Source organism: Podarcis gaigeae, assembly GCF_964106915.1.
Source record: "Podarcis gaigeae genome assembly, chromosome: 15".
NCBI lineage: Eukaryota > Metazoa > Chordata > Lepidosauria > Squamata > Lacertidae > Podarcis > Podarcis gaigeae.
In genome coordinates this window covers 8113977-8136566 of record NC_139692.1, presented here as the reverse complement: position 1 = coordinate 8136566, position 22590 = coordinate 8113977, and the positions used below count along the sequence as shown (strand labels likewise).

General features: G+C 44.0%; 1 protein-coding gene across 1 annotated transcript in view; it reads right to left on the bottom strand.

Moving 5' to 3' along the window:
- Positions 1-7863: 7863 nt before the first annotated feature.
- LOC310832999 (glyoxylate/hydroxypyruvate reductase B-like) overlaps positions 7864-22590 on the bottom strand; it is a gene marked incomplete at both ends in the record, with an annotated part of 39041 nt that continues 24314 nt past the window's right edge. Inside the window, 3 exon segments of the mRNA XM_083715360.1 lie at positions 7864-8215; positions 8217-8306; positions 8308-8494. Coding sequence (XP_083571486.1) covers positions 7864-8215; positions 8217-8306; positions 8308-8494 — 629 coding nt within the window.

Sequence of the window (22590 nt, the reverse complement as noted above, 5' to 3'; positions counted from 1 at the left end):
CACCTCTTCCCCTCTGCCTCTTGGTAAGCAGTAGCAATGTGGCTACTCAGAGGTCAGGTGTGCAGCAACACCCTGGCAAACACTCTGCTACTGCTTGTGAGCTTAGATTAAGGCAATGCTGCAAAGCTATTGCTCTAGAGTCATGCCACCTCTCTCTTCTACCAGCTACCAGGCAGACATCTTTATAGAACGGGGATGAAAAATCTGTGACTCTCCAAAGGTCACTGGTCTAAGTCCAGTCATGTCTGACTATTGACCATGCTGGCTGGGGCTGATGGGAGTTGGAGTCCCTTGGGAGGTAGTGGACTCTCCTTCCTTAGAGGTTTTTACACAGAGGTTGGATGGGTGCTTTAGCTGAGATTCCTGCATTGCAGGAAGTTTGACGAGATGACTGTTGGAGTGTGGAAATGTTCAGGGATGCAGGAGAGGATATATTGTTTAGTTATAGCCTTTCCAACTTGTGTTAACAAGTTCACAATTTAGCAGAGTAACATTCCCCTTTTTAAACTCACAGCAGATGCGTTTGCTCAGGCTCGCTAAAGCATCTATAATAATTGTTCTGGTATTTTCCCCTTATTCCCTCATAAAATATCAGACATGACACAGTCTTCTATAAAAGTATAAAAAGAGTTTACTCACATTCTGTTCAGAATCGGATCCCAGAAGGCAGACTTAGCTTAGAAAAGTAACATACACCTGGAAACTATCTCATAAGAAGACAGTCCCTTTGTCCTCTATTGGCTGGAAGCCAAGTGAGGATTCCCAGGTAAGATCCTCCCTCTATTGTGTGGGCAGGTAATCCCTCCCCTACCTGGCCTGGTCTCCTTGGCAACGCTTCCCCCAGGTGGGATTGGACAACTGAATGAGGTAGGCGGAGACCTCCAGGTATCCCACCTGAGGGAAGGCAAAGCCAAGCCTATGCTGATGGAGCCGCTGGAGATCCAGGGGCTGCGCGCGTCCACGCAAAGGGTGCCCCCCGTTTTAAGTGGGGAGTGGTCATTCTGAAATAGTTTGTCAAACCTGCACTCAGCTCTCACCTATCATGCAACAGCAGCCAGACCCCAGGAAACGACTTCGACTGGCTGGCTAAACCAGGTGAGGGTAGCCAGTTGGTATCAAATCCTTGGTGAGTTAGGAACTTCCCCTGCATGCGAAGACAGGCTCCAATGGTCCAACCATGCAATAGGCCTGAAGGTGTTTTCTGCATGTGCTATAGAGGGAAGTGAGGGGCAGATGTCAACCTGGGAAGAGAAGAAGAAGAAGAGTTTGCACTTGATATCCTGCCTTTCACCCCCCTTCAGGAGTCTCAAAGCGGCTAACAATCTCCTTTCCCTTCCTCCCCCACAACAAACACTCTGTGAGGTGAGGTGAGTGAGGCTGAGAGATTTCAGAGAACTGTGACTAGCCCAAGGTCACCCAGCAGCTGCATGTGGAAGAGTGGGGAAGCGAACCCAGTCCACCAGATTACGAGTCTACCACTCTTAACCACTACACCACACTGGCTCACCTAGAAGAAGGAAAACTCTACTCCTAATCCTCTGCTGCCTTGTGGGAATATCTTCAGGAGAAGAAAAGGCTTAGGAGTAAACCCTACACAAACCCAGAGTGGAGTCCCTAAGATGGTTGGATGGTACCATGTACACATCTCTCTGGCAACTCCTGCAGCCAAGCTAGTACCAAACATATTGCTTTGCTTTCCTTTGGACCTCACCTGGAAGAGTGGGTTCTTGTTGTCTGGGCATCTCAGGACCTCCATACATACTGCCCAGGCTTGTGCCTCAAGGAGGTCACTCCAGTGCTGCCAAGGCAGCAGTTTGACTTCACCCCCAGAGGTGTACTCCATTGTCTCTCAAGACAGCCAACAACAATAACTGGTACATTGCAATTTTCCAGATTCAATATGTGTGTACACATTTATTTGTGTGTGTTTGTACCTTTTTGGATTACAGTATTTTTTTGCAGGCTGCTTCAAAGCTAGGATAATTTTTTTCTCCATGCACCATTTCAGCTCTGCAGAATTTATATCATTACTCACGCTCTGTTGGTTCACATATACATGCATTGGTTTGTTTTAATGGTCTTTTAGTCATTTTACAACATTTTCACCATAACATTTTTTTTGTTTACAGGTGTTGTTACTCACATTTAAATTTATTTTCTTCTGTTCTTATTGTATGGAGTATTTTAAATAGGCATTTTTTTTTGTATGTGTTTTCTATTTATATGTGTTTGCTACAGACCAATGAAGAAGAACTATGGTCAGAACATGGGAGGTTAAGCTACTCAGCTATTTCTTGTAAATTTCTAAGCTACTCAGCTATTTCTTGTAAAGAAAGCTATTTCTTGTAAAGAAAATAATAATAATAATAATAATAATAATAATAATAATAATAATAATAATAAATGTTATTTATATCCTACCCTCCCCAGCCGAAGCCAGGCTCAAAATGACCTTGACAGATTAGAGAACTGGGCCAAAACAAACAAGATGAATTTAAACAGGGAGAAATGTAAAGTATTGCACTTGGGCAAAAAAAATGAGAGGCACAAATACAAGATGGGTGACACCTGGCTTGAGAGCAGTACATGTGGAAAGGATCTAGGAGTCTTGGTTGACCACAAACTTGACATGAGCCAACAGTGTGACGCGACAGCTAAAAAAGCCAATGCAATTCTGGGCTGCATCAATAGGAGTATAGCATCTAGATCAAGGGAAGTAATAGTGCCACTGTATTCTGCTCTGGTCAGACCTCACCTGGAGTACTGTGTCCAGTTCTGGGCACCACAGTTCAAGAAGGACACTGACAAACTGGAACGTGTCCAGAGGAGGGCAACCAAAATGGTCAAAGGCCTGGAAACGATGCCTTATGAGGAACGGCTAAGGGAGCTAGGCATGTTTAGCCTGGAGAAGAGGAGGTTAAGGGGAGATATGATAGCCATGTTCAAATATATAAAAGGATGTCACATAGAGGAGGGAGAAAGATTGTTTTCTGTTGCTCCAGAGAAGCGGACACAGAGCAATGGATCCAAACTACAAGAAAGAAGATTCCACCTAAACATTAGGAAGAACTTCCTGACAGTAAGAGCTGTTTGACAGTGGAATTTGCTGCCAAGGAGTGTGGTGGAGTCTCCTTCTTTGGAGGTCTTTAAGCAGAGGCTTGACAACCATATGTCAGGAGTGCTCTGATAGTGTTTCCTGCTTGGCAGGGGGTTGGACTCGATGGCCCTTGTGGTCTCTTCCAACTCTATGATTCTATGATTCTATGATTCAGGGAGGGCGGCTAACAACAATCAAATAATCAAACAATGAAATAATCCAACATTCTAAAAACATTTCATTATAAAATTTAATTAAAATCCAATTGATGGCAACCGTTAAACAAAATTCTGTGCAGGTTGCCAGAGGAGGGAGTCAGGCTGCGCGCTGACCAAAGGCCTGGTGGAACAACTCTGTCTTGCAGGCCCTGCGGAAAGATGTCAGGTCCCGCAGGGCCCTAGTCTCTTGTGACAGAGTGTTCCACCAGATTGGAGCCGCAGCCGAGAAGGCCCTGGCTCTAGTTGAGGCCAGCCTAACCTCTCTGTGGCCTGGGACCTTCAGGATGTTTTTATTTGCAGACCGTAGGTTCTTCTGTGGGGCATACCAGGAGAGGCGGTCCCGTAGGTACGAGGATCCTAGGCCATATAGAAACAGTTGTTTCTCAAGGAACCTTTTTTCCTTTTTTGCCAAAATGTCCTGCAAACAAATTTCCTGATTCCCCATCCCTGGGATGAGATGGACAATGTTTCTGTTCTGTGAGTGTGACCATCTCACCACCCAGCTGCCATTTCTAGACTGTAAGGTAAAAGGTAAATGACCACTAGTCAGCTGAGTCCAGTCAAAGGTGACTATGGGGTGTGGCGCTCATCTCACTTCAGGCCGAGGGAGCCAGCGTTTGTCCACAGATTGCCTGAATCCCTGAGTTGTTGGGTGGCAGCAAAGTGTGACGAAAGCTGTTTTGATGTTGCTGCTGTTTCCTTCGAAGTAATGGCAGTCACACTTGCACAGCTAATGAGCATACATGACAGATGGCGCTCTCCTCCTTCATAAACATGGTGGGGGGAGCCAGATTCTCAGAAGAGGCCCAAGACAGAGCCAGCTGAGCTTTATCTGATTAAATGTCTAACAACTGCAGCAACTTGCATAATGTTTCCGATGCTTGCGTTCCCCTGCTTAACACGTTTGAGCAGGCATGTTATTTTTAACCTATAGAGACATCATGTCTAACACAAATCACATTTGCTGAAGGTTCCAAGGTGGCTTGCACTAGCTCCTGGCAGCCATTTGACCACATGCAATGAATATGTTTTGACAAGGAGAAGCCTCACACCTTTAACAAGCCACAAACTTTCCAGCCAAGTTCCCAACTTGCTTTGCAGCCTGCATGTCCTCTTGCAACGCATTTATGCTTGCTAGGCAACGGGGGGGGGGAATTCGATTCAGTTCTTATTTAAGAATGGCTCTGTCAATGTCAGGGAACTGCCATCGGAGCCAGAGGTGGAGGCAAGGCTCCAGAGCGATGCTGGAGAGGGGCCCAGCAGGGAGAGAGGCAGCCCATCTGCTGGGGAAGGAAATCAGCGTAACACCAGGGGTGAAGGGGGGCAGATGGGGGAATCAGAGAGAAGGCTCCAGGACTCTTCCCCGGAGACCAGTGGGGAGAGCACGGGTACTCTGCTGCCCACACCCTCCCTGCGCAGAAGACTTCCGCGCAGGGAGAGTAGGAGGAGACTTGGCGTCAAAGAACTTCTTTGCTGGAAGGAGTTCAAGAAACGCCCACTGACGGATTCTGCCAGCGACTGAAACAGCCACAAAGTGAAGGGCTATCCAGACAGAAAGGGTTCAACCAGGTAACCTAGCCAGGAGTGGCGGCAACTTACGCATGAGCAACCCCTATAACCATTACAGTCCACTTCAACAATTTCCAAAACAATATGAGAACCGAAACACAGTTATCCTTTGAAATCCAAACTTCTCTGAATTTTGTGATGAAGTTCTCCAACCAAGCAATGCTTAGAAAAATAAGATATAAAATGCATCGTTGCTTGCAAAAATTTGGACATCAGTCAAGACTGCATACAAAAATGGGTTTATTAGGAGACATTAACACTAAAATGCTTTTCATGAGTGTGTTGTTTTTTTAAGGGGAAAAAAACACAAATTGCTACAGAAATGTGAACTGAATTTCAGATTGGAAAAATGGGAAAGTGAGAATGTTAAAATGGACAGATCCTTCTACCCCTATCCTTGCAAAAAGGAGTTCAGGCAAAAGAAGTCTCCAACCTTCTTCTGCATAGCTTAGAATGAGTTTCTGTTTATCTACTTTAATATGCACATTTCCATATTTTTTTTCTAAGTGGTGATATGAGCAGCACACAATGCTCACTTGGCTTTCCAACACTGTGCATTGCTGCTAGTTACTGAAAGGGTAGCAGAGTGCACAGCAGAGTGCAAAGGTAGCAGAGTGCACAGCCTGATGCGGGCACAGCAGCAGAGCCATTCTGATGCTCCCAATGTTGCAGCCACATCTCACTGAGCTCTGTGCTGCCTTGCCCCTCCCCATCTCAGGAACCAGCAGCAATGTGCCGCTTTGGGATGGTAGGTGAATAACACCATACTGTCCACACCAACCCACCTCTAGCTGCTTTATACCTATAGTGGAATAGCAAAATATTGTCTCAATTCAGTCTACATGCATCAGAACCTAACTTATTTTTACAAGTATTTTATCTGCTACCAAATCTCTGCTAAAGGTCCTATCATATACAGTATGGAGGTGAGACTGGCACCCCCAGGAAACAGGGCCTTTTCTGTGGCATCCCCAAAGCTCTCCCAGGAGACAGGTGCCTGGACAGATGCATTCATTTTCCAAGAGCAAGTGGGCTTCATTGGACCTAGAAATTATAGCAGAGTTTTGAGAACATGAAATGAACCCTGCTGCTAAAATTAGCCTGCCTGTGGGGTGAGTTCACCACTCCTAGTTGGAATGTTTAAATGTGCTGGCCATGAATATCTTTGAAACAAATGTCTTTTTTAAAAAGGGATTTGCCAGGCTGATGAAGACGTCCTGTGGAGAGTCTCGATGTACCTAACCCATGTTCCTGGCAGCAGTTGGCAGAGGCTCAGAGCCTAACTAGGGAAGGGAGGCTGTCTCTGTGAGAGAGAGAAACCTTTGATCTGCCCAGGTGTTCTTGCACTTCATATGCATGCAACTGGGCCTCCCAGAGTGGTCCCATATCAGAGGCTTTCAGCATTACCCAGTCATTACTTTTTCCACTAGACGCTACAGCTTTCACACTGCGTTGGTTATAGAGCTGCTTCCCTTTTTCTTTTGCCATTTACATCCCACCATCTTCCATCCACAATAGGCAGCAGGGGTGGAGAAGGAGAAATTCAGCTCAGTTCACATTTGAATGTGGATATACCCAGGGCTTTTTTCTAGTGGGAACTCACTGGAACTCAGTTCCGGCACCTCTCAGGTGGGTGCCATTGCCATTATAGGAAAACATGGGAGGTGTTCATGGTGAGTTCAGGCACCTCTTTTCCAAAAAAAAAAAAAAAAGCACTAGATATGCAGTACCTAAATCACAATTCCAAAACAATACATGAACCAAAATGCAGCCATCCTTCAAAAATTTGCGGTGCTCCAAATTTTGCAGTGAAAGTCTCCATCCATATATTAATGCACGCATTAGAAGAAAGCCTCCATTGAAAAATGTATATATTTGTGAAAATACCATCACACGTGGGGAAATTGCTTCCCGAAATATGCATACATGCAAAGCTCCATATAAAACTGTGTCTATTATCAAAAATGCACCTTAATGCTATTTATTTTTTATGTTTATTTTTCTTTTAAATTGCAAACTGATGTGAAAATGTGGTGAACTGAAGGCTTGCAAATTGAAATTGACATATGCATCCATCTCTACTAGGCAGGAAGGACACAACCAGGTGAGCACAGAAGCAAGAGATGCACCTGTGCATAGGTACAACATCACTCTCCACTTCCCTATCCCCCTTCCTGGGTTGCACAATCTTATTCTTACAACCACTCTTTGAAGTAGGTTAGACTGAGAGAGATAGACTGGTCCAAGATCAACCAGAGAGCTTCATGGCTGAGCAGGGATTTGAACCCAGGTCTTCCAGGTCCTAGTCCAACCTTCTAATCACTACACCACACTGGCCATCATTATTCTACTTTGTCTTGGACTGCCAGTAGAGGGCTAATATATCATCTGTTGAGCAGATCCAAGGCCTCTAGGTGGCTGTGCTGGAATAACAAGAGTTGCATGTGTATGGCATAATTGCCACTGCTACCCCAACCCCCTTGACTGTAATGGCACCAGATATTTCAGCGAAATGTGTTCTTGGCCAGCTCTCTGCCCTTCATATATTTAACAAGGAAAGATGCTGGCTCTGATAAGATCCCAAAGGGCTGCTAAACCAACCAGGCGGAGATTGGCACTCACTTCAAAGTGATTCTCTTATTAAGGTGGAACATTTGGATCAAGGCTTGCGAGCACAGATAATGCTTCTTGCAGATGTCTACATACTCAGCAACTAGTTATTTATTTACTTACTTATTTAATTTATATACTGCCCTATACTGTGCCTGCAGGTCTCAGGGCAGTTCACAAGATAAAATGGCAATATAAAAACACAAAATACATAGTTCTTTTACATAAGAATATAATTGCAGAAAATGGTTACAATATGGGAGGCCATAAATGAAAGCTAGGATGAGTTTTGATTCTCATACTCCATTGTTACTTAGCGGTTAATGTCCTTTGCAGATAAGCCATTGATTATTAATGTTCTCCATCAAACTATTTGGTGATCACTTCACTGGGGAGGTCATTGAGAACAGTGTGTATATTTCCCACTTCTTCTTCTGTCATCATAAGCAGGGCTTGCACAGTTGCAGTTCCAATGTGAGGAGTTATAATAACATTTTTCAGTAGCAATAAGAGGGGATCCCTTGGCAATGGTTCAGGGTCAGCCACATCTAAAGCTGCAGCCTTAATAACTCCATTTTGGAGCGCTTCTACCAAGGCATCTTGATCAACTACTGCGCCTCTGCAGATGTTGATGAGAGTAGCCATGGGTTTCATCAGCTGCAGCTCCCTTTTCCCAATGAGCTTGTGTGTCTCAGATGTCAGATTCACAACCAACATCACAGTCAGACTGCTGGAGCAAGTCTTCTATGTTTTTACAATAAGTGGCACCAATTGCCTGTTCTTCTTCCTCTTTTCTGTGATTCCTGTTGTGACAAAGCTTTTGCTCTCTTCACTAAGTTATACCCAATGCTGCCCATCCCAAAGATCCCAAGAGTGGCCCAGGTGACTTCTACTCCCAGCCAGTCAACTGCAAAACATGTGGTATCTGGAGATGTTGCAATGTGACAAGCTTCCACTAGTCTTCTTGCAGATGCCGACATTAACGCCATGTCTATGTTCACTGTGGAGACAGAAACAGCATTTGGGGTCTTGGTTATTTTTACTCCAAAGCTAGAGATCAGTTTCAAGTCCAGAAGATTCAGTTAGAGAAGAGACTTCTCTTATCTGATGGTCAAAGGTTGGAGGAAACATTACAAATCTCCTGAGTACAGAAGCATCCCAATGGCCCCTTCTGTGTAAAGTTAAGCAGCCGTTCTGATCTGTCATCAGTGCTTTTGATAAGCGTGGGAGATGCAGGAAGCTGCCTTATTCCGAGTCAGACCATTGGTCCATATAGCTCAGTACTGTCTCCATGGACTGGCACCAGCTCTAAGGAATTTCAGGCAGGGTTCTCTCCCAGCTCTACATGGAGATGCCAGGGATTGAAACTGGAACCTTCTGCATGGTCTGCAAGTGAACTATAATCCTTCACCAATTGAGGAGGACAAAATGGCGGAGTCGTGGTTTCGTGGGCAAATGTTTTATTTTCAGACTGCCGCCCTCATTAAAGGAATCTTCGCTGATTAATCATATGAGTTCTAAAGGATTGTTTAATTGATTAAAACTGCATAACTTTGCATGAGAATGAAGATGAAGCACACTGTTGTCATGTTGCTGTCTTAATACTGTGAACTGTCTTATCATTACGGTTTGGTCCTAGTAAGGTTTAGATGGGCTGTAATGGTACCCACATCCCAGCCCCCTTGCTGGAATAGATTTCCTATTGAGATGGCCCACCCTTAGAGACTAATGGAATCAGAAGGATTTCTGACTGCTCTGGGGGATTTTCTAATTGCTGTGGTTGGTCTCACTTTGCAATAGCAGGATGAAAAATGTCATCAACATGATCACTCCCAGGTGTCCTTAGAGAGTTTCCTGATATACTGAGGAGCTGTGCATGATGAAACAGGAGAGGTGGCAATGAGAGCATTAGGATCAACAAGTTCAACCTGGTTAGGCTGCTGCAGCCTGATGATTCTGGTTCTGATGATTCTGATCCACTTCTGGTTACACAGACACCCTGCTGGGTCACGACAGTAGCTCAGCTAGGCCATCACCATGTTCTCACAGTGACGAACCAGATGGCCATGGAGGTTGTGGCCTTTTTCCACCCATTAACCTAAAATAATGTGTCCCGTGTCTTCATTTCACAAGGGGGAGGGTACTTGCCATGCAATATATATTGTGGTTTTTTACGTTGATCTTTTCTGTGAATTGCCTTTATTCCTCCGGGTATAGGGCGGTATATAAATTCAATAAATAATAATAATAACAATAACAACAACAACAATAACAATAATAATAATAATAATCACTGCCTCTGAGCAGGAAGGCGGAGTATGGTTGTAGTCACTGATAAGGTTATCCTCCATGAATTTATCTAACCCTCTTTTTAAACTATCCATTTAAGCATTTGGCATTTAAGCATTGTATAAATTAATAATAGCAACAACATTTTGGGCTGCCTCTTTCCTGCTACAAACTGATCTATTCTCACAATATGAATATGGAACTTTGGTGTATCCATCATTCTAAAAAGAAAATGCTCTAGCTGGGGGGGGGTGATTTGCTTGACTCCCCAGACTGCAAATTTGCAAATAGATATGCACATCCAAGAGTTGCTTTTTTGGTCTGTTGTTGTTTGGGTGGGGGGAATGCCAAATTGCTAATTTATATCATTTCCCACCCGCCCCCTCACCCAGCTTGAGTAGAATGCAAAAGCTGGACTCTTTAGCATGCAAGATTGTAGCCCAAGGTGGTATATGATTGCCAAATAGTACAGCTGAGAAATATATCAATAGCATTAGCAATCACTCTTTGTAAAAGGAGTGTGAAGAAAGGAACATATTGAGTTTCAAAGTCCACAAAGGAATGGAAACATCAGTGAGATGTGTTTTCAAAGGGTTTCCTATAAAATAGTTTATGTTCTTCCCCTTTTCCCTTTTCACGCTTCTGGAGACAATAATTTCATTAAGCGATTAAGTGCTTTTATTCTTCTGAATGGTTCATAGGGCCCAAGAGCATGAATTTCAATTAGCGTTTCTCCCTTAGAAAGCAAAGGATGAGGAGGAAAAAGGAACTGCTCAGAAAGAGGCTTTGTTAGTGTGAGTCCTTATTATATATAGGGAGTGCAGCCTATTAGTGACCACACTATAGCAAGAGCAAAGGCAGGATAAAATCAGGGCTTTTTTCAGCCAGAACTCCCTGGAACTCGGTTCCGGCATCTCTCAGGTGGGCATCATTGCCATTATAAGAGAACACGGGAGACGTTTATGGTGAGTTCTAGAACCTCTTTTTCTAGAAAAATAGCACTGGATAAAATAGAACAGCACTGTTCAAGCTTATGGCTGCTGACAGACCAGAAGCATCAAGTGTAGACCCTGATGTAAGATGTCACCAACCCACACCTCTGCTGGTGGTGACTGCAGTGGTGGAACAGCCACCACCAGGTATGCTGCTGCCTTCAATGCCATTAGTAAAAGCCAGATCATCTCACCTGCTGTCACTTCATGTTAGGCCATGAGATCTAGAGTGAGCCATGCCCCAAGCGAAGACATTGGTAGACTCTTAAGGTGACTGTCACTTGACAGCTTTTCCATCTTACTGACAGGCAGCAGTAGCCAAACTCATTTTGGTGATGGGAGGAGACAGCTTAGCCCTTCCCAAAAGTTCCTAAATTCTTCATATTCAGGTTCACCTTATCCAGCTCCTGCCACCTTCCTCTCTCAAGAGGTGGCCTCTGTCTTCGTCTTCTGGCTTCTGTCTCCCTTCTATAACTTCTTCTGAGGCTTAAATGCTGTTGGGAAGCTTGCCGCATCTCGCCAGCCTCAACGTTTCCCAACAACAGCTCCTTCAAGCTGATTGTTGGCAGGCTACTGATGAGTAAGCAGATGATCTTGAGGATTCTTCCTCCCATTCCACACCATGACTAATCATTATGCCCAACCATGACCTATATATTCAAATATATAAAAGGATGTCACATAGAGGAGGGAGAAAGGTTGTTTTCTGCTGCTCCAGAGAAGCGGACACGGAGCAATGGTTCCAAACTACAAGAAAGAAGATTCCACCTAAACATTAGGAAGAACTTCCTGACAGTGAGAGCTGTTCGACAGTGGAATTTGCTGCCAAGGAGTGTGGTGGAGTCTCCTTCTTTGGAGGTCTTTAAGCAGAGGCTTGACAACCATATGTCAGGAGTGCTCTGATGGTGTTTCCTGCTTGGCAGGGGGTTGGACTCGATGGCCCTTGTGGTTTCTTCCAACTCTATGATTCTATGATTCTATGAGAAACAGGGGCAAATGGAATTATACCAAAGTCACTAACAGGTCAATCTTTTCGGTTAGCTGTGTGGCTCCAAAGTCTTACAAATAAAGTCACCTGCCTTTCTGTTTGTCAGACAAGCTGAGTTTTATGCAATGTGTGGAGAAAGAGGGAAGGGGGAAGAAAACTCCTCACTTATTTCCCTTCCTTGTTCCATATCTGGAAATTTGTTCGCAGAAGGTCATGTCTAATTTTCTGATTGTGATAAGAAATGTCAAATGAGCAATTTTACCATTCAAAGTCAATGTATTATGAATAGCTTTAAAGGACTTCCTCTGTGCTTGCTGCCAAGACTGGAGGACTGACAGGCACTCATGAAATCGGCAATCAAATATTCTCAGACTAGTTGACATCTGTCATGAAATGCTGGTGGTCATCACCGAAATCCTGTCAAAGTATCCACTATGACTGTTAGATATCAAGTATGATATTTCTGGATTAGGGAGACGTCAAGTCCTGCACGTTCCAGCCAGAGCTGCTTCTTAAGAAAGACACACAGTCTCTGAAACTGACAGCCACCAGCAATAATTTGTACAGGTCTGTTGCGCCCATGACCTTGCTCTCATTCTTAGTGCCACCGGCCCCTGGACTGGATGTACAGTAGTTAAGAAGTCAGGCAGGTGGCATCAGGTTGAGGACAAACTGTGGTTGGTGGAGCAGTGCCCCATCTGCCCTAATAGACCAGTCCCCAAAGCTTCCAGGATACACCCTTGCCCACCTCGCATAGGATGGAGAGGGAGATAGGGTAGGCTGCCCAAGTATGCTTCTCTATGCTTTGCTCTGCAGTGGTAGGATAAAATAGCAGTCAGCAGCTCTGTGTGGCTGACAGTCTCTTTCTAGGTCTAGCCCTTGCACTTAATACATGCCATGCTACTCTGGAGTTTCAGCCTAAGCCACTTAATGGAAAGAACAAATAAATACACCAAGGACTCTCTTTGAGAAGAAATAAGATGTACTGTAGCACTGTAGCAACACATTACAACAATTCAACAATGCTGTAAACAATGCGGCAATTAGATGACACGATCCCCTACTTCCATTCATTCTCTCAAGCGCTGGCCTACAAAAAGCCAAAAGAAAGACCTGGGGAAGACTTATTTTTAAGGTATGTCTGCATCAGCACTCATCTGATTTCATTTCATTTCACATTTGTCCCTAGCTGCTATCCTGGAACTAATCTGCGCACATTTCTCCATCTTCCTCCTTTTGGAACTGCAAGCTCAGGAAGATTTTCCCCCCTCCCCTAATAAATGCTGAATTTGTGCAATTGCACTCAGACTCACCCTCATACATTTGATACACTGCACCAAGTAAAAGGTGAGACAGGCTTGTGAAGTAGTAGGTTCAGAATATTGAATCAGGTGAGCTTTTGTTTTGTTTTGAAGCTTCTGCTACTAGAGGAATGTCATAAGGTGTTTGGATGAATGGGAGGCAAGGCTGTGATATCTCCAATATCATATTACAATAGTTAAGCATCTGTATGTAATGTGTCTTTAGATTTAAAGTTCTGATTAGTTGGACGAAATTCAACATACTGGAGTTCACAGTGCCTTTATAGGAAGTGCCTGACTAGTTCAGATAGCTACTACCTTAAACAATCATGGCTCCCCTGCAAACCATTATGGGAATTGTAGTTTGTTAAAAGTGCTGAGAGTTGTTAGGAGACTCCTGTTCCCCACACAGTGTTACAGTCCTCTGAGTGGTTTAACAATTGATCCCTTTTCCTAAGGGACCATCAGAATTGCAAGGATAATAGGGCTCTCCTAACAACTCTCAGCTGCTTCCTTAACAAGCTACAGTTCCCAGGACCTTTGGAGGGGAAGCCACGACTCTTTCAAGTGGTCTTGCAGTGCTTTAAATGTATGGTGTGGTTGTGGCCTTAGTAATTGCTATCACCTGAAGGTCCCAAAACACCCAGAGGGCAGGAGGTTCCCCATCTCTGTGTTGGATAATGGCAAGTTCTCTCTTAATTCAGGTGCATCATACTCTCACACCATATAATAGTTCCCCTGGTGGTAGAACAGCCAAACAGAAGAATCTGCTGATGTTGCTGGCATGATGCTTGGTCAGAGGTGTGCACATCTGATCTGCTCATCAAAAGAGGGCAATGCACTGGCCCTTAGTGGTAACCTCTTTCACAACCCCACAGCCCCAGGTCCGTCTTAGGACACAATTCTTAAGTTGAGTGGAGAGATTACTTCTGGTAAAGGCCAAGGGCGTGATTCTGACAGAGGATGTCCTTGTGAAATCATGTGGCTTGTAAAACTGTCAGGAGGACAAATGCCTTTTTAAATAGTCTCCTCCTTCGACCCAAGCTAAGACATAATTAGCAAGCATCATTATGGGGAGTATATGTCTGGTGCTTAGCCACCTCTCATGAAGCATCATTCTCTTGTGCTGGGAGGGTATCTCTCCATGCAGATGTGAAAGGTGATGACTCAGAAGCGGTGGCTGATGCCCATTGAGACTGGCAGGGCCAAAGGCAGGAAGCCTGAACAATAGGTGGAACCAGAACCGATGATGGGCAGAGCCAACTAATTCTGATTGTCCCCCTTCTCTTTCCACTGAAACTAAGGAGGAGGAAGCTGTCGGGCAGAGGCTGCAAACCCCAGGGCTGCAGTAGAACCGCCTCCCTCAGAAAGGTGGTAGACTCTCCTTCATTGGAGATCTTTAAACAGAGGTTGGATGGCCATCTGTCAGGGATTCTTTAGCTGTGATTCTTGCCTTGAAGGCTGTTGGACTAGATGGCCCTAGATGATTCTAAGCAAGGAGGCAGGCAGGTGGGGGGCTGGCTATGGGGAAGACTGAGGATGGTGGGGCATCTTCCACTGCACTCAGAGCACAACAAGAATGTACAAGAAGCATCAGCATGAACATGACATCAGTTCCAGCAGCCACAGCAGTGGGAGAATCTTAAGTGTGTGTGACAGTCAGGTTTGCCCTTCGATAGCTGCTTCCATTCCTCTCCAGTGACTCTGCTGCTGGCGAAACACACCAGACTGACAACCCTCACGACTAGAGGCCATCATTTATTCATTCAGAGGCCTGAAGTGCATGTTCCCCCCACACCAACCTTCCCTGCTTGTTACAGAGAGAAAGATGGATCATTCCTTTTAGCAGCCAACTAGAGTGGTCTGTGCTGATCACCCTGGAGGAGAAATGGGGCTACGAACAAAAAAGAGGTTACTGTTTAGGGGGAGGGGAAGACCCTGAGATGTGGAGAGATAAAGCTGGACAGGACAATCTGTTTCCAATCTGTCCATTTTGCATGTCTTCATTCATAAGTCTGTTCTCTCCTGTTTCCAATTTGATCTGTGATCTAAAATTGTTATTGTTGTTGCAACAGTAGCAACAACATTAATAATTATATTTCATCTGAAGATTCACATTAAATTTATGATCATTGGCATAGATTATTTAATAATCACTGACCCACTTGTTTTAAAGGCAGAATTTGGCTCAATTGTTGTAGTTCCATAAGAATAAAAATTCTCTTCTTTTTTTTCCAAACTTTCTAACCTACTTTTCCAAAATTCACCATGACATATGAGGAGAAGAAGGAAAGTGATGCACAAATAGCTATTTACTTTTGATGATTTATAATGATAAGCATAGGGTTATTAGGAGTATTGATTGTGTGTTATTCACTGGATTATAGCTGCTTGTTTGAGGTACACCTGGTGTATTTGGCATGGAACACAGAACATGCCTTATACTGAGCATTGGCCCATCTAGCTGAGTACCATCAACGCTGATTGGCGGTGGCTCTCCAGAATTTCAGACAATACATTTTTCCCCAAGCACTGCATTGCAGGGGGTTGGACTAGATGAACCTCATGGTTCCTTCCAACTCTACAGTTCTACGATTCCATTTTTCTACCTGGAGATACTAGGAACTTAATGAAGCACAGTGGACCAACACCAGCTGATGACATGGCTCCCCAAATCTCTTTTCTGATGAGAGCAGCTTTTGCATCTCATTTGGAAACCAAGGACCCAGAGTCTGGAGGAAGAATGCCAGATGCTTGAAGTCCAGTGTGAAGTTTCCAGTCTGTGTTGATTTGGGGAGCCATGTCATCAACTGGTGTTGGTCCACTGTGCTTCATTAAGTCCGTGGTCAATGCAGCCGTCTACCAGGAGATTTTGGAGCACTTCATGCTTCCTTCCACAGATGAGCTTTAAGGGGACGCTGACTTCATTTTCCAGCAGAACTTTGGCACCTGCCCACACTGCTAAAAGTACCAAACCTGGTTCAATGCCCATGGGATTACTGTGCTTGATTGGCCAGCAAACTCGCCTGACCTGAACCCCATAGAGAATCTATGGGGCATTACCAAGAGAAAGATGAGAGACATGAGACTGAGCAATGCAGAAGAGCTGAAGGCTGCTATTGAAGCTTCCTGGTCTTCCATAACACCTCAGCAGTGCCATAGGCTGATAGTATCCATGCCATGCCACATTGAGGCAGTAATTGATGCAAAAGGGGCCCAAACCAAGTACTGAGTTCATATGCATGCTTCTACTTCTCAGAGGTCCAATATTGCTCTATTTGCAGTCCTTGTTTTGCTGATTTCATTTAATATTCTAATTTTCTGAGATTGTTAATTTGGGGTTTTCAAAAGCTGTACACCATGATCATCACAATTATAACAAATAAAGGCTTGACATATCTCGCTTTGCGTGTCATGAGTCTATCTCATATATTAGTTTCACTTTTAAGTTGAATTACTGAAACAAATGAACTTTTCCACGATATTCTAATTTTCTGAGTTTCACCTGTAAAAAAGAGGGAGATACCAGGGTGCTGTTTTCAAGCCAAACAGATGCTCTACAACTGAACTATGACTCTCTCTCTCCCCCCCCCCCCAGGATGTTCACCAAGATTTACTCACTGATACTCTTCCTCACTGATATCCCATAAACATGGACTGTGTTGATTCCATGAAAGATGGAGGCCCTTCTTCCTTTGGATTAGGACTCTTTTCTGCCCTGAAGTGTATCCACAGTTATAAGACTGAAGGTTGCAAATAAGGATTCAGGTAGGTAGCTGAGTTGGTCTGACACAGTCGAAATAAAAATAAAAATAAAAAATTGTCCAGTAGCACCTTATAGACCAACTAAGTTTGTTCTGGTATAAGCTTTTGTGTGCATGCACGTGAAAATTTATACCAGAACAAACTTAGTTGGTCTGTAAGGTGCTACTGGACATTTATTTTATTTTTTTAATGAAAATAAGGAGTGAGGAACCTCAGACTCAAGGGCCAAATGTGACCCTCCAGGCCTCTCCACCTGGCCCTTGGGAATCTTCCTGGGTCACACATCCTCCTCAGCCTTCTTCCCAGGCTACACCCCTTGCCCCTTCCTTGGGTGTTTTTGCCTGACTAGAATGCATCCTTGAACTTCGATCATGCCTCTTACATGCCTGGATGGAGGACAGAAAGGGGTGTGAGAGTGAGAGTGCAAACTAGCCTGATAAACAAAGATAAAATTTAGATTAATTATTCTGCCCACTTTTGCCCTTGGGTCCAACCACCAGTAGTGCAAACTAGCCTGATAAACAAAGATAAAATTTAGATTAATTATTCTGCCCACTTTTGCCCCTGGGTCCAACCACCAGTGGCATGTGACCCCCAAAACGGTTCTGCAGAAAGAAAAGTGGCCCTTGGTTATAAAAGTGCTCCCTACTGCTGGTACAGGTGGTGGAGAACCAGGAGAAGGATGATATATTTGAAGCAACATGTGCCAGAGGAACTGTGAGATAATATGGGATGAAGATCTCTAAAATGTAGCCCTCCTCTTTTACAAAGAATGGAAGGTTCTTGCTTGTATACGTGCACTGTGTTCACCTCAAGGCACCTTCCTGCGGTCCCTGGCTGGCGTGCGGGATGAAAAAAGTTGTTGTTGCTCTTACAATGCAGAAGGTTAAGTCTTTCAGTTACTGCCTCAGTGTTTTTGTTAAGCAACATTGTTCCCCCGGTTTTATAAACGCTAAGGTCATCCAATCCTCATAGCCATTGTGACATGATTTGTGAGATTCTCCAAAGGCCAGGTGCTGCTCCCTGCCAGCCTCTGAGTGCACATCATATTTGCTGCTTGATTTGTGGAAGGAGGCTTGGAGACTTCATGGAGGCAATAACAAGGATCAAGGGCCAAGAGGAGGGCATGGGAGAGAGAGGGAGAGAGAGAGGCTGCTATTTAGGAGAATTGGCCCTGTGGCTTTTATGGGGCAAGCTGTCTTCAGAGGCATCAACATTAACACTCCAGAAGAATTTGTTTGGCTTCTTCATTGCAAAGGCCAGCCCTGCCGTTATTTATTTGCCATCATTATATCCCATGTTTTAAGGGGGGGGGGACACCTCTCAGAGCACGTTTGTTTTTAAAATTCACTTCTAAAATGGATGTTGCGCTCAGGCTCCCAATCTAAAAAGAGAGGAATCAGGAGGGGAAAGGGATGTGATGAAGGAGGGCAAAGTAAGCTCAAGTTCCTAAGGTTACAGCTGATGTCAGTGGCAATTTTGGGTAGCCTGTCCTTGCAAAAGAGCACATGAGGGGAAGTGCCCCTCAGGCTGCAATAAAAGGTTCACTGCTCTAAACATAAAAAAGGACCAGCCTTGAGCAACCCATGATGACCAGTTATTTGCATCAGTTACTGTATTTTTTGCTCTATCAGACTCACTTTTTCCCTCCTAAAAAGTAAGGGGAAATGTGTGTGCGTCTTATGGAGTGAATGCAGGCTGCGCAGCTACCCCAGAAGCCAGAACGGCAAGAGGGATTGCTGCTTTGACTGCGCAGCGATCCCTCTTGTTGTTCTGGCTTCTGAGATTCAGAATATTTTTTTTCTTGTTTTCCTCCTCCAAAAACTAGGTGCGTCTTATGGTCTGGTGCGTCTTATAGAGCGAAAAATACGGTAGATATCAATTCTCAGAAGTGCAGAGAGAGCACCCCTGGGTGTGCCTTGCCTGCTTTCATCCCCATGCAAATCTGATACCACCCATGAGACACTGACTGCCTTCACACAGCAGATTATTACATTTTCACAGCCTTTTCCTAACTTTAATTTTTATATATTTGACTTTACACACTTCCAGGAATGCCATGGAACATAGCACAAGTTTAGTGCACATTGTGGGCCCAGTGTGTCTCCAGGCACGCCGGCAATGAGCTCTAAACTTGTGCAATATCCCACAATATTTCTGGAGGTGCCTTTTATGTAGTGTGGCGGCTCAAATATAAGGCAGAAACCAACAGTTAGGTAAATGCCATGCAAACGAAATCACTTGCCGTGTGAATGCAGCCACTCTCCAGCTGAACCAGGCGGTTAATCCAGTAGACTGGGCTCCCAGTCAATTTTTCTGAACACTGTTGGATCCCTTTCTTTTTTTTCAACTTACCCAACTCTCTTGCTTGTCCCTGTCTATAAACTCATGATCAGTTGTAATGGTCCCATTGATTCTTCCCCCCCCCCTTTTTTTTACATTCAGAACCCTGCAGGGAGAGAAATGATGTTACACTGCATTTATTTTAAGGGGTTTCATTTTTATTCATGAAGAGACATTTGACCTGAAAGAAGATATATTGCACCTTCCTGAAAAAGTAAATGGCACTGAAGGCATTTCTTCTGCATATGATTTTGATGCACCAATATAGCCTTCACATTCACCTTTCCCTGGCATATAAAAAATCCATGGCAGCCTTTCCGGGGTCACTTTTCTCCAGAGAAGAAAGGATCGAGTACTCTGGGAACCTTTCTAAGTATTTGCCTTATTTGCAGATGCAGATGTTGAGGCTATAGAAGGAAGCACACGTGAAATAGCACATACAATTTTCTCCTCTGGGTCTGCAGGTAAAAACTGATTTGATGTGCATTACAATATGGCTTTGAACAAAGATCAGCTCCTTTCCCCATCTGGGGTCATTGTCATATACTAATGACCAGATGATAGCAAGCTAGGAAAGACCAAACTATACCAAACTTAGAGAGAGCGAGAGCCGTTTCTTCATTTAGCATTACAGAACACTATAGGAGGTGTGGGCAACTTATAGTCCTCCAGATGTTGCTAGGCTATACCTCCCAGAATTCCTGATCACTGGCCAAGCTGGCTGGTTGGTGCTGAATTGGGGAGGGGGGGTGTCTCATCTCAGCTAGGAAATTAATGGACAACAAGGCTCTCAATGGCTACTAGCCATGATGACTACTGTCTAAGAAAGTATGCCTTTGTATCCAAGTTGCTTAGAGCCACAAGTGAGAAGAATGCTTTTGCATTCAGGTCTTGCTCATGGGTTTCCCCTAGCAGGCATCTAATTGACCACTATGCAGATGGGCCTTGGGTCTGATCTAGCAGGGCTCTTCTTATGTTCTGACAAAGCTCGAACACGTATTCAATGTGTCCAGGACTCAGACTCCCCTTTCCTTCATCAGACCCCACGGGCACATTTTTCTGGAATTAACTTCTATTCAAAATCACCACTTTCCAGCCGACTCAAATAGGTACCAAAATTAGTGCAAGAGTCAAGTAAGTGTGGGGAGGAGGTGAATTTGGAATAGTTCTGCTCTTGTGTGATTTTATTTAATCAATTTCTTCTCCTCATTATTGCACATTCAATACAAAGTTTTTTTTTTTCCTGTGGCCATAAGAAAAAGAAATCAGTGCTAGGGGGGATTAATTTCCCCTTGTTCTGCTAATGGAGCAATTTTCCACTTGTCACTCTGAAAATCTCAAGGCAGAGAAGGCTTGCAGTTAGCAAGTGAAAAACGATTTGGGGAAAACGGCAGGACTCAAGTCATTAGGGTCCCAGGAACATTCAAAACAAGGGTGGAATTCTCTCTCTGATCCGTAATGTGGTTCTGGAACTTGCCAGCTTCTCTTATCTGTATAAGCAAAACCTTCTCGCATTGTTTTTTTTAGATGCAACAGAGAGTCTGAAGAAAGTATCATGAAGCAGTCCCATTCTCATGGCCTGAGCACTAGAAAAACAGGGAGGGACATACAGCAATGTGGTACCTGCCAGATGCTGTTGGACTACAATTCCCATAATCCCTGATGAATGGCCATGTTGACTGGAGCTGATGGCAGTGGCTTTACCATAATAAAAAAATGGTAAAAATTATAATACATGGGGTGTGGTAAATTGGCCCCCCATTCAAGGGTGAGAGCGACAGAATCAAATGCATACAACTAATTGTATATAACTAGTTATGTATTGATACCTATAAAATTATGCTGCATAAATATTATACCATATGGGGCTTGACTCTGTTATGCACATTATAAATATCTCTAATATACTTTTTTTTTATTCTAAAAAAATATTTTCATACATATCTTTGGGCTATTTTTTAAAAAAACAAAAACCCAACAACGCACAAGCACCTTCATCGTCAGAATATTCTTGATGCAAGAAGAAGTCTGATGTAGGCAGACTGGATTGGGTCAGAATTCTGTGTATAAAACTGTTTGAAATGAATTTCTCCTTTATCCCTAAACTGGATTTCAAGAGCAGTGGAACACAGGACAGAGACAACCAGGGGAACAGTAAAGACACAGTAGAGCAAAATAAGCAGGGTCACTCCCTAATTGCTCGTGAATTGGGGGTTATTTAAGCAAGCCTTTCCCTGCAAGCTGGTCACAGCCTAGCACCACTGTGCAAATGCCTCAGAAAGAACTCACCGCATGAACCCTGCCTTTCCCTCTTTAAAATGCAGCGCTATAATGCTAGCAGTAAAGTTCTATCTATATGGAAATGTGCATTTCTGGCATTTCTCTTACAATAATCAAATGATTTTTAAAATGTCTTCTAATGCGCAGCTAATAAAAGTTTGCTTTTTTAAAGTCAGCCTAAAGCTGTTTGCACAATAAGGAGCAGATTTATAATGTACTTTCTTTTTTTCTTTCTTTTTCTTTTTCTTTTTTGCAATGTTGCCTTTTGCTTTTGTTCATTACAAACTCTTCCAATAGACAAACCTTTCGGCCATGGCTCTGTGCTATTTAATCCATGCACTCACTCTGCCGGCTGCACTGACTTCACACCACAGGTTGCAAACACCTATAACTGTAATGTCTGTTTCCATACCCCAGGGGCCCACCTGCCTGACCTGCCTGGCTGGCCAACAGCAGCTCTGCTCTGACACCAAGTGGATTGCTTATCCTCGCAGTTTGCTCTCCCCCGGCGTGTTTCTAACTGGTGCCAATGCCCCCTGGGAGTATTGATTAGCCATTGAAATCTTGTTGCAAGTAATGATGAGGCTATTAACTAGAGGACATAAAAGCAAAGTTGGTGTAACTAGAAATTGTGTAAAACATGAAGTGTCTTGTGATGTTTCATGTAGTCGATCAATTTCCCGGATTGTTTCTTCTTAATACTGCTCCGGATTACATTGTGCACACCGAAAAGCTCCCCATATCTTACCCAGAAAATAGAGTGGCAGGGGTCCTAACTACATAAACATTGCAAACCAAGGCAGCAGGCAGAAAAGGTGAGTCAGATACGTACTCACATGATCTCTCCATGTTTACACTGAATTCATGGAGACGGAAGAGGTATTGTGCTGTTATAAGGGGAAAAAAACCTGCTCCTTTTTCCTTATGGGGTACCCAAGAGCTCATACAGAGTCCTTAAGAAGGTTCTCTATCCATAGGAGAAAAGAACAGAGGCCAACCAGAGAATATTGAGAAACAAAGCAGCTAGTAAGCATGATTTTTATTAAACTGTTGCAACAGGGTGCTCACCCCCTCCCCCCACGCAGGAGGGAGGAGGAACCCAGAACAAAGGTGTGCAAGCCCTTATATAGACTTTTGA